Source organism: Enhydra lutris, unplaced genomic scaffold (genome assembly GCF_002288905.1).
Source record: "Enhydra lutris kenyoni isolate GAN:26980312 unplaced genomic scaffold, ASM228890v2 scaffoldscaffold13, whole genome shotgun sequence".
NCBI classification, from domain to species: domain Eukaryota; kingdom Metazoa; phylum Chordata; class Mammalia; order Carnivora; family Mustelidae; genus Enhydra; species Enhydra lutris.
Genome location: NW_019154097.1, coordinates 9,959,520 through 9,974,956, shown reverse-complemented (window position 1 = coordinate 9,974,956; position 15,437 = coordinate 9,959,520). Strand labels below are relative to the sequence as shown.

General features: G+C 42.2%; 1 protein-coding gene across 1 annotated transcript in view; it reads right to left on the bottom strand.

The window, feature by feature from the left end:
* Positions 1-4,070: 4,070 nt before the first annotated feature.
* Positions 4,071-15,437, bottom strand: part of LOC111146296 (phospholipid phosphatase related 1) — a 109,922-nt gene continuing 98,555 nt past the window's right edge. The window contains exons 5-7 of the mRNA XM_022501787.1: positions 14,248-14,424; positions 9,311-9,442; positions 4,071-4,288 (exon numbers count right to left, since the gene is read on the bottom strand). Coding sequence (XP_022357495.1) covers positions 4,256-4,288; positions 9,311-9,442; positions 14,248-14,424 — 342 coding nt within the window. The 3' untranslated portion in view covers positions 4,071-4,255. The remainder of the gene's footprint in view (positions 4,289-9,310; positions 9,443-14,247; positions 14,425-15,437) is intronic.

Genomic DNA, 15,437 nt, shown 5'->3' with positions numbered 1-15,437 from the left:
TTCAGTAAGTATTCTTTCTTCCATGGCAATCAGTCATTTGCATAAGTTCAATAAGAATCTGTTTTCCTTGTAACAGGACACTATTGGAAACTGGTTATTTTACCAAGGCTTTGACTGGGATATCATATTTGAAAAGACTCAGATATGACCAAACAGTTTAAAGGAACTAAGGTTGACTTTATGAATCCTGGAGCCGTAAAGCCCTTTGGAACTGTTGGCCTGATACCTTGCTTACAGAGTTCCCAGCAGCCTCACCAGGTGAGTAAAGAATGTCACTCCTTGGTAGGTGCAGAGCCTCAGGAATAGGAATTCGCCCAAGTCGACATGTATTACAGGCATGTCTGATGGCAAGTATGTGGCTTGGCTTCTGGCCTGGAGAGGCTACTAAAAGTTCAACCTAGAGATTCCTTATAAGAAGTTCCAGCAAAGCAGATTCTAAAAGGTCTATATGATCACACTCACTGTTCTTGCTGAGCTTACTTGTTTTTCAAGTAAATTAGTCCTAATTTGGCTATCTCTGGAAATGAGGGTTATTTTAGAGAGAAAAATTGTTTTAATAACACGCCTTTATGGATGTTAAATTCTAGATTTGGTTGTCTTTAAATGTTTGTTTACCTAAGCTAGACAACTTGAGGCAAACTTCAGAGGAAGATTTAAAATATTTATAAAAATGGGTTAAACTATACTATGAAGGGGACTGGACTAAGACTAGGAAGAAATTAGTAAGCCAAATACATCAGGGCACTCATTTGGGAACATGCAAGCTTAAGGAGCTTATGGACAAGCAGTTTCAGGTTTCTAAATTATGGCGTATGATTCAGGATATGGTTGATAGATGTGCTCAATGTCAGGCGGTAAATGCGAAAAGAACTAAAATAAAAAGAGGGAAAAGAGATAGAGATTTGGGTTACCTCTTGCGATCAGGTCAGACAATGACCCTGCATTTGTGAGTTCAGTCTCACAGGTATTGGCCAAAGCTATAGGCACTAATTGGAAACTACATTGTGCTTACTGGCCCCAGAGTTCCGGGCAAGTAGAGAGAATGAACTGGACTCTTGAAGAGACCTTGACAAAGCTAATTCTGGAGGCTGATGATGGATGGGTGGCTCTCCTTCCTTTCGCCCTCCTCACAGTGTGATGTACACCCTATTTAAACAAGGTGACCCCATTTGAAATAATGTTTGGGAAACACCCCCACCCGCTCTGCCCTCGGCTACAAGAGGTTGCCTTAGCAAAAATGATTGGTCAGTCTGTACTACAGTCACTGCAGGCATTACAGTCTGTCTAGCCCACACAGGGATCCGAACTGCCCACACTGAGACAGAGATGGAGCTGGAACCACATCCTTACCAACCCGGGGACTTGGTTTGAATATGTCACCACCAAGTGGGAAACTTGGAGCCTCGCTGGAAGGGACCTTTACTATCATCCTGACCACCCCCATGGCAATGAAAATAGAAGGCATCCGGGCCTGGATTCATGCGGGTCACGTCTAACAAGCCAAGGATGAGGACACCCCCCAGAGATGGAAGCTGCTGCCAGTGGACCCTGCGGATCGTGGACTAAAGCTAAGACTCAAAAGACTTTGAGTTCATTGTTGCTCCTATTGTTACCTGTTTTTATAAGAGCTTCTAAGTCACCTCATAAGACAGAAAAGTATAGGTGGGAAATTAAACAAACGGAATTAGGAAAAGTGGAAAAGGTTATACAAAGCGGTGAATGGCTAACTCATCAATCAACTGTGCAATTTAATGTAACCTTATGCCAATTGGCACCCATTAACCCCGTTTAGATGACTTATAACCCCTTACAATAGAAAAACATAGAACTGGCTAAAAAGTCAAGGATTTGACTAATCTCCAAAGAAAAGGGGGAATGTCAGGGCCTACTTGGCCAGAGTGAGCCATTTTGTTGTTTATGCAGTAAACTTAGATTGAACCTGCCCCTTCCCCCAAGAGGAAAGCGCTTAGAAACAAAATTGGTGAAATACGGCCAAATAGCCCCCGATAATGGAGTCCAGATTCAAGGACGTGTCCGGCCAGATGGAAACGTCCAATCAAGGGAAAAACGCACGTATTACCCGCCAGGGAGTGTGAGCCCCTGCCTTTTGGGCACCAGACGAAGGCGCCAATTCTAGCCAAGGTCATAGGCTGAATTAGATGACTATCATGGGGTAGAATGTAATTCAATTGGCCACCTGTGTGTGGCCAGGCTCAACCACATGGCCTTTACTCTATAAAAGTTAGTCTGTGAGACTGGGAGGGGTCGCCTCTTTGCAAGAGACGGCCCTGGCCGGTCAGTTTGATTCTCGATGCTTGGTGTGAAATAAAGATTTGCTTGACCTTCGCTTTGTATCAGTCTCGTCCTTTTGTCCACGGACCCTTTCACTTGTAACAGAATGCATCTTTCTCATGCTGCGCTTTTCTTACCAACACTATCCCCTGAGCCATCTAAGCAAGCAGATCAGGTTGAAAAACCTTTGAAAAGATGCAACCTTGGTTCAAAGGTGCCTTCCTGTAGTGAGGTCAGGAAGACTGGGATTCTAATACCAGCGCTGACAGGTACAGCACTGCCTTGGGGTCGTCCCAGCTTCCCTGGGCTGTCTCAACAACCAGATTTCCTCGGTGAAAGAATGGGGACACGGCATCTGGGATGAATAGACTTTCAGCACTCTTTCTTTCCTTGCCTGCTTACCCAACGTCATCAGCCAGACAGCATTCAGAAGATGCACGTGAACGTATGAGTGTGGAAATGTAAACCACTTTAGGCCAGAATGAGATGAGAGATCAGGCAAAGTTTTATTTAGCAGAGGTAAGTTTTTTTCCTAAAAATAACTAACTTTTTATTGACCACTTACATATGGACAGGCTGAAAACCAAGGTAGCTTGTTAGGCATCCAGTTGTGTTTCCAAGTGCTCTAATAATTTCGAGAATTTTTAAATTTTGCCTACACACACCACAGACCCCCTCCTCACACTCACTCACTCACTCACATACTCCCCCCATGGAAGGACCTACCAGTCAAGCCTCTAGAAAGGCTTATTTGAGCAGACACGGAACTAAAAGGTATAAACATTCCTTGAGTTCACTTTGTGACTCTTCAAATACTTTCGCCCAGTGGATGAAGCTTAAAACAAACAACATGAGCCAGAATACATTTTGTGATAATTTTTTTCTTCTCTTTAGAAAAAAAAAAAATATGTACAAAAAAAAGCTAAGAAGAGCCAACATGGAAGGTGTCAAGAAAACATTCTGATAGGTACAGACAAGGGAGCTCCTTCTCTCAAAGGAGTTACACATTAGTTATTACCATGCTAGAAAAATGAGATGCAGTTAAAATTCTAGAACAATTAAAAGCCACAAAGTCAAGCTGTTGCTCTGGGGCTCTAGGTTGTAGATGCTCTGATACCCTTTCTGTAAAATAATACTGTGCAAAGTGTAAAATATTCATTTTCATATAAAGTCCATACAATATGAGATATAAAACTGTTGAGTTGACAGGGGAGACTGGTACAGGTTGCTTTTTGGAAGGAAGTCTGCAGTATTACCTGCCAGCCCAGGGACACGATTCCAGAAAGACCTTGCATCTCTGAGCTAGGAGAAACCATTATTGAAGAGAGAACCATGTAGCCCCAACACCCCTCAAATCCAGGAGTCTCTGCCACTTGTTTATGTAAGTAAGTGACTTCATTAATAGATTACTTTAACTTAGAATACAAAACAGGTTAAGAGACAAGGATAAAAAGTTCTTTTTGAAAGAAATATTTCTTTCTGCGCAATTGATTTTGAGATTTACCATTAACCCACATCGCCCTCCCTGCAACTCAAAAGTTAACTTTCATTAAAATTCAAAAGTTCTGGAGGAGGCAGCAAGTACAGTAATAAAGGGTTAAAGTGAACTGTTATATTCATTTTATTTCTGTGCCTATAAAACTGAGAAAAGAAGGTTCGTGTACAAATTTCACAAAACAACATCAATCATTGAGTCAATGTGGTTCTTCAATGCACACTGGAACAAGGAGAAAATTTCGTTGGTTTAAAATTCTGGCATAAATATATTAAAGCTGACCAAAAAAAAAAAAAAATGAGGGCAAGCTACATCACTTCCTCATACAAAAAAATGTACAAAACGTTAGCCTCTAACTAGATAAACATAATACTTGTCTTCACAGTTTGACATCAAGTAACTGTGTGTCTTGAAGTATTGAATTGGAGGGTGATTAAAAAAAAAACAGCTTGTGACACCTCAGCTGTCTCAGGTGACTTCGGTCATGGAGGCAGAGTGATTCTGCAAAGACAAGCAGATGCAGACTCAGCGTGGGCTGACTGACTCATGTGCACACTCACTCTTCCTAGGCTGTGCCCTTGCGCTCTTGTCTCCCGGCTTTGCAAAGGCTGTTTCCTCTCCCTGAAATGCTCTTCCAGGGCCCCTTAAATTGTCACCTCCTCTATTACATCTTCCCTGATACATTTTTTTTAAGTTTTTTTTTTTCTTTTTTTTTTTTTAAGTAATCTCTACACCCGATGTGGGACTGGAACTCATGACCCCGAGAACAAGAGTCAAATGCTTTACCGACTAAGCCAGTCTGGTGCCCCTAAATCTTCCCTGATTTTTCAACCAAAATAGAATAATTTGTTCAACTAAACTTGGTCTCTATAGAATTATCTTATATTATACTTATTTGGTTATATTCTTTTTTTTTTTTTTTTAAGATTCCATTCATTTATTTGACAGAGAGAGATCACAAGCAGGCAGAGAGGCAGGTAGAGAGAGAGGAGGAAGCAGGCTCCCCGCTGAGCAGAGAGCCCGATGCGGGGCTCGATCCCAGGACCCTGAGATCATGACCTGAGCCCAAGGCAGCGGCTTAACCCACTGAGCCACCCAGGCGCCCCTATTTGGTTATATTCTAATAAAAACATCTAAGGATCTCAAAGTAACTTTAGCTGTATCCCACATTTTTAATGTGTTCTAATTTTTGAAAAATTTCTGTATGATTTATTCTTTGAGTCATGAGCTATATAGAAATGAGTTTAATATTTTCAAATGTGTAGGGTTTTTGTTTTTAGGTGTAGATATCTTCGAATTTTTTTTCTAGAGAATGTAATCTGTGTGATACAGATACTGTACAATTTCTTGAGACTTCTCTGTGGTTTATTTTCATGTTTCATGTGTTTTGAGGGCTCTATACAATGCACATCAGATCTACCTTACTAATCATCTATATCTTCACTGTATTTTGTTTGCTTATTAATTAGAAATGTGTTACAATCTATTCTATGATTGTAGCTTTGTCTTTTTCCCTTGTAATTCTATCAATTTTTGCATACACACCACATTTATACAACCCCTACCTCTTCTTTATATAACTTATATATACAGGACCCCCTTTTTGCAGACCCAACACTTCCTCTTGTTTGAACTTAAAACCCCTAGTCCGTGGGGATGGGAAATAAAAGAAACTGTGGTGTTAGATCTGGTAGATTATTATGGGGGTTTCTTGATTTCTGTTTGTTTTTAGGACACTAGAGACTTATAGTATATTCCTGAGAGCTCAACTACATATTTTAGAAATGGAGTATTTTATTTTTCAAAGTACTTTTATCTGCCGTATTTGCGAGAACTAGAGCTTGATGCATTTCTTGCCACAGTGTGAAAAATAACTTTTCCTTTTGTGTTTTTACTTTTATAAGACACTTCCTTTTTGAAAAAAACTTCTGGGGTCAATACTTTGGTCATTTACTTGTGTATAAGATTCTAGTTGAGACTAAGTGGTAAAGATGAAGTAATCCAACAATTGAAGGTAACTAAATGGGTGAATTTGGGCAGATCTCTTTTAACTTTCCAGGTCTTTTTTTCTATTTAATACAAATTTCTATCACTAGTTTCAAATCAAGGGGGCCATTTGCTTCCTCTGGGAATATTTTCTTAAATATAAATTATTTTACTTCAGAATTGCTGAATTAGAACCTCTTGGAGTAAGGTTCCAGGCATCTGGGCATCAGCATAAGTTGGATTCTTTTTCTGCTAAGGAAAAAAAATGTCTCCTCCTCCCCAAATCTGAAGACATTGAGAAACTTTATACCAACCCAGAGTAGGTTAATATAATTGTTTCCTCTTTAACTTCATTTCTTTGTTAATATAAACTATGTTTGACAGGCCCACAATTGCTCACCACTAAGGGTGACTGCTTGGGTACATGTAGGCACAGGGGTGCAGAATATGGATGATTCCACACCTGTCTCTTTAGGATCAAAATCACTCTGTGGGTTCCTGGGATGGGGCCTCCGTGAGATCACACTCACTCTATAGGACCACAAAATCATGCTTTGGAAACCTGACCATTTTTGGTTTGTTGGATTCTGTAATTACTTATTTTTTGGTTTTTCTTCAGTACTTGGGAAAGATCTTGGAAAATGTACCTTGTCTCAATCAACTATGCTAAGGGGAATCACAGAAGACAAATATGCAAATCTGAGTTGATGTTTTAGAGAGGAAGAAAAAGCTCTGGAGCCGTGGGGGCTCCATGTGGCAAAAGGGAAAGAAAGAAGGTCTTGGGAGGAAGAAAAGTTGGGTGGCCAGGTCCCCTCCCTATCCAGTCTTCTTGAGGTATCTTGAACAGTGGGATGGATTTCACATGTATGAATGTATGTTCTGAAGAAAGGTTCATATTTTCTCTCAGATCCCCAAAGTTCTTCCTGGGAAGATGGTTCTATCCCAGAAATTACAAAGGAGCCGGCTTCTAATAGAAAACCTAGGTGTTGGCGTCTCACAGAGAGTTCTTGCCCCCAGGAGAAAATACAGGCATATTTATTTTGGAAGAATGGTAGCTCAGTTCAAACTCACAAATCCCTACTGCATATTTCCTTTGAATGCTAAGAGATGCAGATTTCCAAATGGAATTTTCCTTGAAGGGAATGCCAGGCTGTGAGGTATCATACATTGAGTAGGAACTTTAAGACTTAGATGGGCCTGTTATAATTTTGACTTGGTGACCTTGGGCATGTTTCTTAAATTCCTTGTGCTTCACTTACTTCATCTACAAAACAGAATTAACATTATACCAATTGCAGAATTGTTGTGAGGACTCAATGTGATAGCTTGCAATAAATGCTAATTTTCTTTTCTTGGCCAACAAATAAAGAGTATAATCATCCTAACTACATGTAGAAACATTTGATACTAAAAGCAGCTGCTTTGTTACTTGAGTCTTCTACAGTTGGTGTGGAAGGCATCACTTGAGAAGTAATCTCTCTATCCAGCATCCTGTAGCTTTGCTTTGCCTGGCCTACGGAAGTCCTGGTATTCCTTATTAATTTCTATTTTCTTTGGAGATTCAGATAATGACTGCCCATGGTCTGATTTTAGGTTCTCGGTTTTGTCTGAAGTGTTTAGTTCAGGTTTTGGTTCTGGCTTTCCTCTATCCATCAAACATTTGTTTCACACCTAGTGAATGCCAGGAAATATGGAGAGTACATAAGATATGGTTCACAGTGTTCAGATCCTCAAAGATCTCCACGTTCTTGGGGGGAGGGGCAGATAAGAAGGGACACTTTGGCCTCCATTGGGCAAGACAATCACATGAAGGGCTGTGTATTCAGAAAAGACCTCATTGTGAACCAGATAGGGTGATAGACATGGAAATAAAGATACATGGACAGATTTGAAAGAAGTTCAACTACGGCCTGGAGTGAATAATAACACATAGTTGAAGGAATCTTTTCTCTATCTTGTGGAAGATCAGTTTTTGAAACTCTGTTTGGCACTTTATTTTTCAAGGTAAGTGGAACCACCAAAATATGGCCTAGATGTCTCTGTGACCTGGATGGTCAACTATTAATTGTTCTGAGGGAGAAGGCAGAAGTCTGGAGGTGGTTTCCAACAGAGGGTAGTGCCTGAGCAGTGAGTGCAGAAGGCTGGGGTGAAAGGTGGTGTCCTCAAACCAGGATGTTCAAGGCAAAGTAGGCAGCATTTAAAAGAACACAGACATTGCCATGTTTGTGGCACTCAGTAAATATTTGTTTGCTTTTAAAACTCACCTTTGTCTTCAGTTGCTTCACCTCAAAAGTAGGGGGAACCACTCTGATCTTATCAGGTACAGTAACAATTTGATAGGGAAGACCAGAGAGAGTCTGTCTCACGGTCTCATTACAAGGGATCACTTTATCATTCAACCCTCATCAATAGGCCAAATATCAATAAACCAGTAAGACATTTTTCAGTATGTTCTTTCTCATTAAACCAAGTCAAAATTTTCACCTTAATACAGGTTAAGGGAAAACAAACAAAATACTTGGCACTGGGCTTAATGGAGGGCTCAACCTTACCAAAATAGAAATGGCTTTACTGTTTTGTTTTTCTTATTAATAAAATTAGAAAGACTTCATTAAATGTGAAAGGAAATAGGACCGTTCATCTCAGAGAGATGTTTGATAAAAGGGAAAAATACTATTTTGTACTCTATGAAGTACATAATTCTAATGGGAGGTGATTTCCTTTTCCTTTGTACTATCTATAAAAACGGTTTTGTAAGAATATAAGTATAAAGAAGGTTTCAAGATAAATAGATTATTACAGAAGAACATTTTAGCAGGACTCAGCCAACTGAGCAAAGGCAGTGAAAACCCTGTTTTGTTATTGGTTATTCTCATTCTCTGACTGCTTAAAGAACCACTCAACTCAGCTCTCCTGCTGGCAAGGTACGCGGCCTTGGGCGAGTTAATTGAACATTGCCATTTTCAGACTCCTATTTTATCTGTGAAATGGGATTTCTCCTATCAGTTCAAAAGGTGTTTGTTGAAATAAGGATGTATTTGTGAAGCACCTAGCAACCGACTGAGGGAAAAATAAGTGAGTAGGGTTGTATTGAATTTTTTGATTGTGGTCATCAAAATGGATCCCAAAGAATACTTCATCATCATCTTTGGAAAGTGCTTCTAATCTACATCTATCACTGAATATAATAAAACCTTTCTCTTTCCAAATACTGTCCAGTTACTAAATCAAACTGGCCTCTCTCATAATTGGTCCGAATTTCCTAAATGTGGTATTATGTAGTCGGTCAAGGTGTCTTGAAGCAGCTGGGGTTTAAGCTAGACATGACTAAGGACTTCCTGAGGATGCATGATTCCCAAGGCCCAGACTAACTGGGAGAAGCCTGAAGTTCTTGGAGGCTTTACCTCAGATTTTTGTTAGTGCTGAGTGGATTCAGTGGTATCCGCGGGCTTCTCGTAGAGGAACTGATTCATTTACCTCCCAAGCTAACAGGCCTCGAGCCTGTGGGTTTGGTTTGCTGAAACTACTTTACTATACCTGTGCACTTAAGGTTTCCAGAGGGCTTTCTATCCTTGGGAAAGCCATGAGGGGTACTCCGCGGGGATCCTCAGGTTTGGGTTTGGAAGGAGATCCTTGTGTTCCTTTAAAGTTATGGACCACACACATGCCCTGCAAGGGGAGGGGACAAAAGACCAGGGTCAGACTGCAGCCATCAACGCCTGGCCCTCTCGAAGGGTGGCAGGCCTTTCCCCTAGAATGTCTTTGCCACCGTGACTTTTTTTCCCTTCGAGCCAGTGGGTAGGGACCACACAAAGACCTTGGGCACAATCTAGGTGTTTGCTGAGCACCTCTAAGGGCTGAAGAACCATCTGACCAATCACCATGAGGTCAGTGAAAATCAACCTTCCCCCTTGTGCCTGTTTCCCCACCTGTAAAATGGAAATAACAACACCTCTTTCATAGATCTATAGTGATTAAAAGACACAATGAGTGTAAACTACCTCATAATAACAGCTGACATTTACTGAGGGCCGCTCCATGGCTGGCATTGTCCTGAGAATTTTCCCTTCCTGCATGTAACCCACTCAACGATCTTACAAGGGAGGTACTATTATCATCTCCAACTTAGGCAAGGAGGCATGGTGAAGTTAGATAACTTGTCCAAGATCCCAGAGAGATTTTAACTCCATAGCCCCTTGGTCATTCCACCATACTCTCCTGCCTCTTCCCAAGTGCCAAACTCATGGAAAATAATCAGTGGGAGCTAGTCTTCACCTCCTGCCCAAGATGACCATCCTTAAATCATAGGACTACTGTTTGCTTGAGATTAAATAATGCCGTGGCACATTTCCTCTATTGCTTCCATTAAAGTACTCTCCCTCTAAACTACTACTCACTTTTCTTTATTTCCTACTAAGGCCCCCTTCATAACTAAGTCTGTCTTTACCATCTTCTCTGCTTCTTTTGCCCTCATAGAGTTTATCTGTCTCTTTCTGTGCTCTCTCTCCCCTTGTTATGAATCTTTGTTTCTATATCCAGTATCCCTAAATCTTTTTTTTTTTAAAGATTTTATTTATTTATTTGACAGAGAGAGATCACAAGTAGACGGAGAGGCAGGCAGAGAGAGAGAGAGAGAGAGAGAGGGAAGCAGGCTCCTCGCTGAGCAGAGAGCCCGATGTGGGACTCAATCCCAGGACCCTGAGATCATGACCTGAGCCGAAGGCAGCAGCTTAACCCACTTAGCCACCCAGGCGCCCTCCCTGAATCTTTTTTTAAAGGAAATTTTAGCTTTTTAAAAGAGATCTTATTTATTTATTTGAGAGAGAGACAGAGATAGCGAGAGAGAGCACAAGCAGGGAGAAGCAAGTTTCCTGGGAGCAGAGAGCCCGATGGGGGCTCAATCCCAGGACCTTGAGATCATGACCCAAGCCGAAGGCAGACACTGAATCGACTGAGCCACCCACTTACCCAGTAACTTTGAATCTCTCTTGTCACTCTTCAAACCCGGCAGAACATTTATGTAAATATTCTCTACTTGGCTTTCTTCCATCTCACTCTCCAGGTCTGATTAAACTGCCTCCATTAAAGAAATAGGAGAAATGGGAGGTATAGGAACTCTGGAGTTGGAAAGACCCAGGTTAGATTTATGGCTTTCTTGGTTGGGTGGCCATTGGGCAAGTTACTTATTTTTGAGCCTAACTTTCTTCACCTATAAAATGAGGATAAGAATATAATTCGGCTTGTCCTAGGAGCACGTGACTTGGTGTATACAAACGGTAGAACATGTAGTGATTGCTCACTTAACAGTCCCCTCCCCACCATTTCATTTTCACAGAAAACGCAAAACAAGAATGCACATAGGCTGCAGGTATGCTCCCATTCTCGGACTCTTCTTTCCCTGTGTCCTCTCCAAGTCTCCAGTTTAGAGAGCTTCCAGTCTCCTCTAAGACCCATTTCCAAGCTCAGTGTGAGTGCATGTGCGGTGTGCACGTGGGCACACACAGAAAATAGCGGGAGATTGTGGGGTCTCTCTCCTGCCAGAGAGATTCAGTAGCAGTTCTGGGTCTTACATAAAGACTGTTTGTGGGAAAAAAAAAAAAGTCTGATATTTTCCATCCACTGGGAAGCCAGTAACAGAGCAAACACTAACTGAGTGGTAGGAAACAGGGCTGCAAGTTACTCAGAAAAATCGAGTTTAATACCAAAGCAGAATTTGTATATGGCTCCTTAGAAAATGCACAAAGGATTTCCCAGATTCATCCCATAAAACCTCATGCAGTAGCTTGGGACTGTGAGCACTGCTCTTTCTCTCTAGCTGGAGATGCTGGCTCCAGGACGGAGGGACAGCAGAACTGTTTGACTTCTGAGCCCAAGCCTTCATTTTTGAACTGCTTATCTGTCTTTGAGAACCATCTCTTCTCTTGAAGCCTCCCATACTCTTTCCTTCTTTTAAAGAGCAGACATTGGAAATTACTCCTTAGGGGATATCAACATCTGAGGACCATTTCAGCACCGTTTTCCCTACAGCTTCATACAGACCATTTGCACTGAAGTCCTCTGTCTTTTACTTTAGAAAGAAAGCTTGGATCCATTAAAAATAATTTTGAATTAAAATGGAGCTTCCTAATCTCCCCTGGGAGATCAGTGTTCTGAGTAAATGTGAGCATTTTCTGTATCTCAGCAGATTAAAAAGTTGGAAAACTCCAAGTTAGAGATGGGGAGAGGCATATGTCTATTTTGTACATTAAGTAGCACAAGGAGGAGGGATAGGACAAGAAAGAATTAGGTCCCAGGACTGTGAAATGCATCTATGTGCGATGCCAGTCTTTTTTTTTTTTTTTTAAGATTTTATTTATTTATTTGACAGACAGAGGTCACAAGTAGGCAGAGAGGCAGGTGGAGAGAGAGGAAGCAGGCTCCATGCTGAGCAGAGAGCCCGATGTAGGGCTCGATCCCAGGACCCTGGGATCATGACCTGAGCCGAAGGCAGAGGCTTTAACCTACTGAGCCACCCAGGCACCCCGTGATGCCAGTCTTAATGGGGGCTTTGGACCAGAGTAGGCAGGAGGGTAGGAGGGACATTAAGGCTGTGATGGCTTTCGCGTTTTAGGGATAGCTTGTTGAATATGACCAGGGGACTCATTTTCTGCACAACATATGACTCTCCAGGCCCACTGATTTACTATAAATCCTCCTGGGTATATTTTAAATCCCTGAAGAGTATTTAAAAATTATACTTCTGTGGTATGCCCACAAAACAAAATATTCCACAGCAAGAAAGAGAAGTGAATTATTGCTACATGTTACAATAGATGAATCTCAAAATAATTATGTCAGGTGAAAGATAGCAAAAAAAAAAATACATACATACATATATATATAGATATATATATGGATATAGACTTGGGTGCCTGCGTGGCTTAGTTAAATGGCTACCTTTAGCTCAGGTCATGATCCCAGAGTCCTGGGATCGAGCCCCGCATCAGCTCCCTGCTCAGTGGGGAGTCTGCTTCTTCCTCTCCTGTTCCTCCTACTTGTGTTCCCTCTCTTGCTCTCTGCCAAATAAATAAATAAATAATCTAAAAAAAATGAATATAGATTCTATGATTCAATTCATATGAAGTCCTAGAAAAAGCAAACTCATATAGAGTGATAGAGTGATGGAAAGATCAGTGGTTGCTTGGGAATGAGGTGAAGGAAGAGAGAGAAGGATGTATCTGTATGTCAAAATTTATTGGGGTGCCTGGGTGGCTCAGTGGGTTAAAGCCTCTGCCTTTGGCTCAGGTCATGATCTCAGGGTCCTGGGATCGAGCCCTGCATCAGGCTCTCTGCTCCTCTCTTCCTCCTCTCTCTCTGCCTGCCTCTCTGCCTACTTGTGGTCTCTATTTGTCAAATAAATAAATGAAATCTTTAAAAAAATGTTTATCAAATTGTACACTTCTTGTGCCATTTATGATCTGCCTAGCATACTTCAATAAAATTGTAATAAAATAAAAACAATAAAAATTAACCTCTTCACTTCCAATCCAACTCAGATGAAAAGATTTCCTAGCTGAGCAGGTGGCAAGGTCCCCATCTATTTGAGGAACTAAAATCATCGGAAATGTCAAGAGATGGAGAAAACTGTATTACCCCAACCTCTTCTCCAGAAAGGTTATTATATGTAGTTGAGCAGCCAACTGGAGTGGAATCAAGTTGCCCAAGAGCCACGTTTAGATGGTAATAGAAGCCTTTTAGAAAGTCTGGGTGTGGCTAGAGGAGGGTTTTCATACTGCTGAGTGGGATATACAAGCTTGGACCAGAGCTGAACTTCTGGGGTGCCTGAGAAGGGGCTGTCTTGCTTCCACCCATGGTCTTTGTTTTCCGTTCTTCCCTCAAGCAACACTTGGCCTCTGCTCTCAATACCTTCTGCACAAATATTTAAAGAACAATGCTCTGGGGATGTCTGGATGGCTCATTCCTTAAGCGTCTGCCTTCAGCTCAGGTCATGATCCCAGGGTCCTGGGATGGAGCCCTGTGTGTTGGGCTCCCTGCTCCACGGGGAAGCCTGCTGTTCCCTCTCCCACTCCCCCTGTTTGCGCTCCCTCTCTTGCTATCTCTCTCTCTGTGTCATAAATAAATAAAATCTTAAAAAAAAAAAAATAAGAACACTGCTTTAAGGTACACCAAATTACTAGTCTGCCAGGCCTCACTCCTTAGCCCAGGAGGGGTTGGAGGAAGTGGGACAAGCCATTGGCCCCAGGCATTCCTCTTCCTGACCACCATGGGGAATATGCAATCAGATTCCTGGAAGAAAATGTACTTTAGAAGTCCTTTTTGTGGCAATAGGATGCATAATCCTTAGGGGGGGAAAAATGGCAATTTACGAGGCTGGGGCAGGAGGAACATGGACTTGCTCGGCGGTCTGGCTAATCTGACTCGCCGTGACCCTGGACAGACTTTCAGGGGAAACAGAAGGAGGGAAACCGACCCACCAGAAACAGGGCTACAGCGGTGCCCAGGATGAAGCCGGCAATCACGTCGGAGCCGTGGTTCCGGTACTCGGAGACCCGATTGAGGCCTGTCAGGAAGGCGGAGCAGAGGGTCCCCAGGCACAGCACGGGTTTGGCCAGACGACTGCTCTTTGTCTTGATTGTGCTTGTGATGTACATCTGGAACAGGACGGAGACCCGTGAGTGCGAGGCTGCCTGCGCGGGGCGCAAACCCACACACGCGTTCACACACACGCGCACCGGTACGTGCAAACGGAGGCGAACAGGGCCGTGCCAAGGCGGGCACACTGACCACTTGAACATCCTCCCAAGTCGCTTAGGTTAGAATCTGGGTCGGAAACCAGTGCAGCAAGAACCACACACAGCCACACATGCGTCGTGTTGCTCTGTGTTCTAGGGGCCCATAAACAGAAATAGCGATGCAGGGACCCGGGGCAGAATAAAGATCAGTTTCAGAACAGGCATCTTTTATGCAACAAATTCAAGATTCACTTGGGGGGTATTGGGAAACCCATATCGAATCTCAGAGACCAAATTAACCTTCTGTGAGAATGAATTTTATGGAAGAGAAGACCAGGTAGGCGAGTGGCCATACATTTCCCTTTTGTTGTCCCCCACAGTTCTAGCTGATTCTTCGCACTCGTAGGCAAGAAATATGAAAGCATTGACTGGTTAGTAGATTGACGGAAATAGAACTTTCAGATGAGTGCGTCACACAAAGGTTTTAGCTGTGCTGGGAAATGGATTCTCACAGTCCTTGGAACAGCTGTGATGGGCTCTGTCCATTTACTCTGGCGTGCTTTAAAATACTGAGCCTTTCTATGGGTTTCACAACATCCGAAAGGTTGGGAAGATCTGGCCTGAGGAAAGGATGATGCAATTTATGATACCTGAGATGTAGGCTGTTCTTGTTCATTGTGGGGAGTTGGGCAAGACTCTTCAAGTTTCAGAGGCTCGGTTCTTAAATGTGTGTCTTGTGGGCTAGAGCCTCTTCCACAGAAGTCATTAATCACCTTTGGTAATGGTTACAAGAAGCCACTAGAGGGCATTACTGATCCATCCCATAATTTCTTTAAAAATTTGACAAGTGAGTTTGCAATTCTGAGAAATAGTTCGCTAATACTCATGGTCTCTAGTGTATTTTTATGCCCTGAGCACAGACAAGTTCAAAT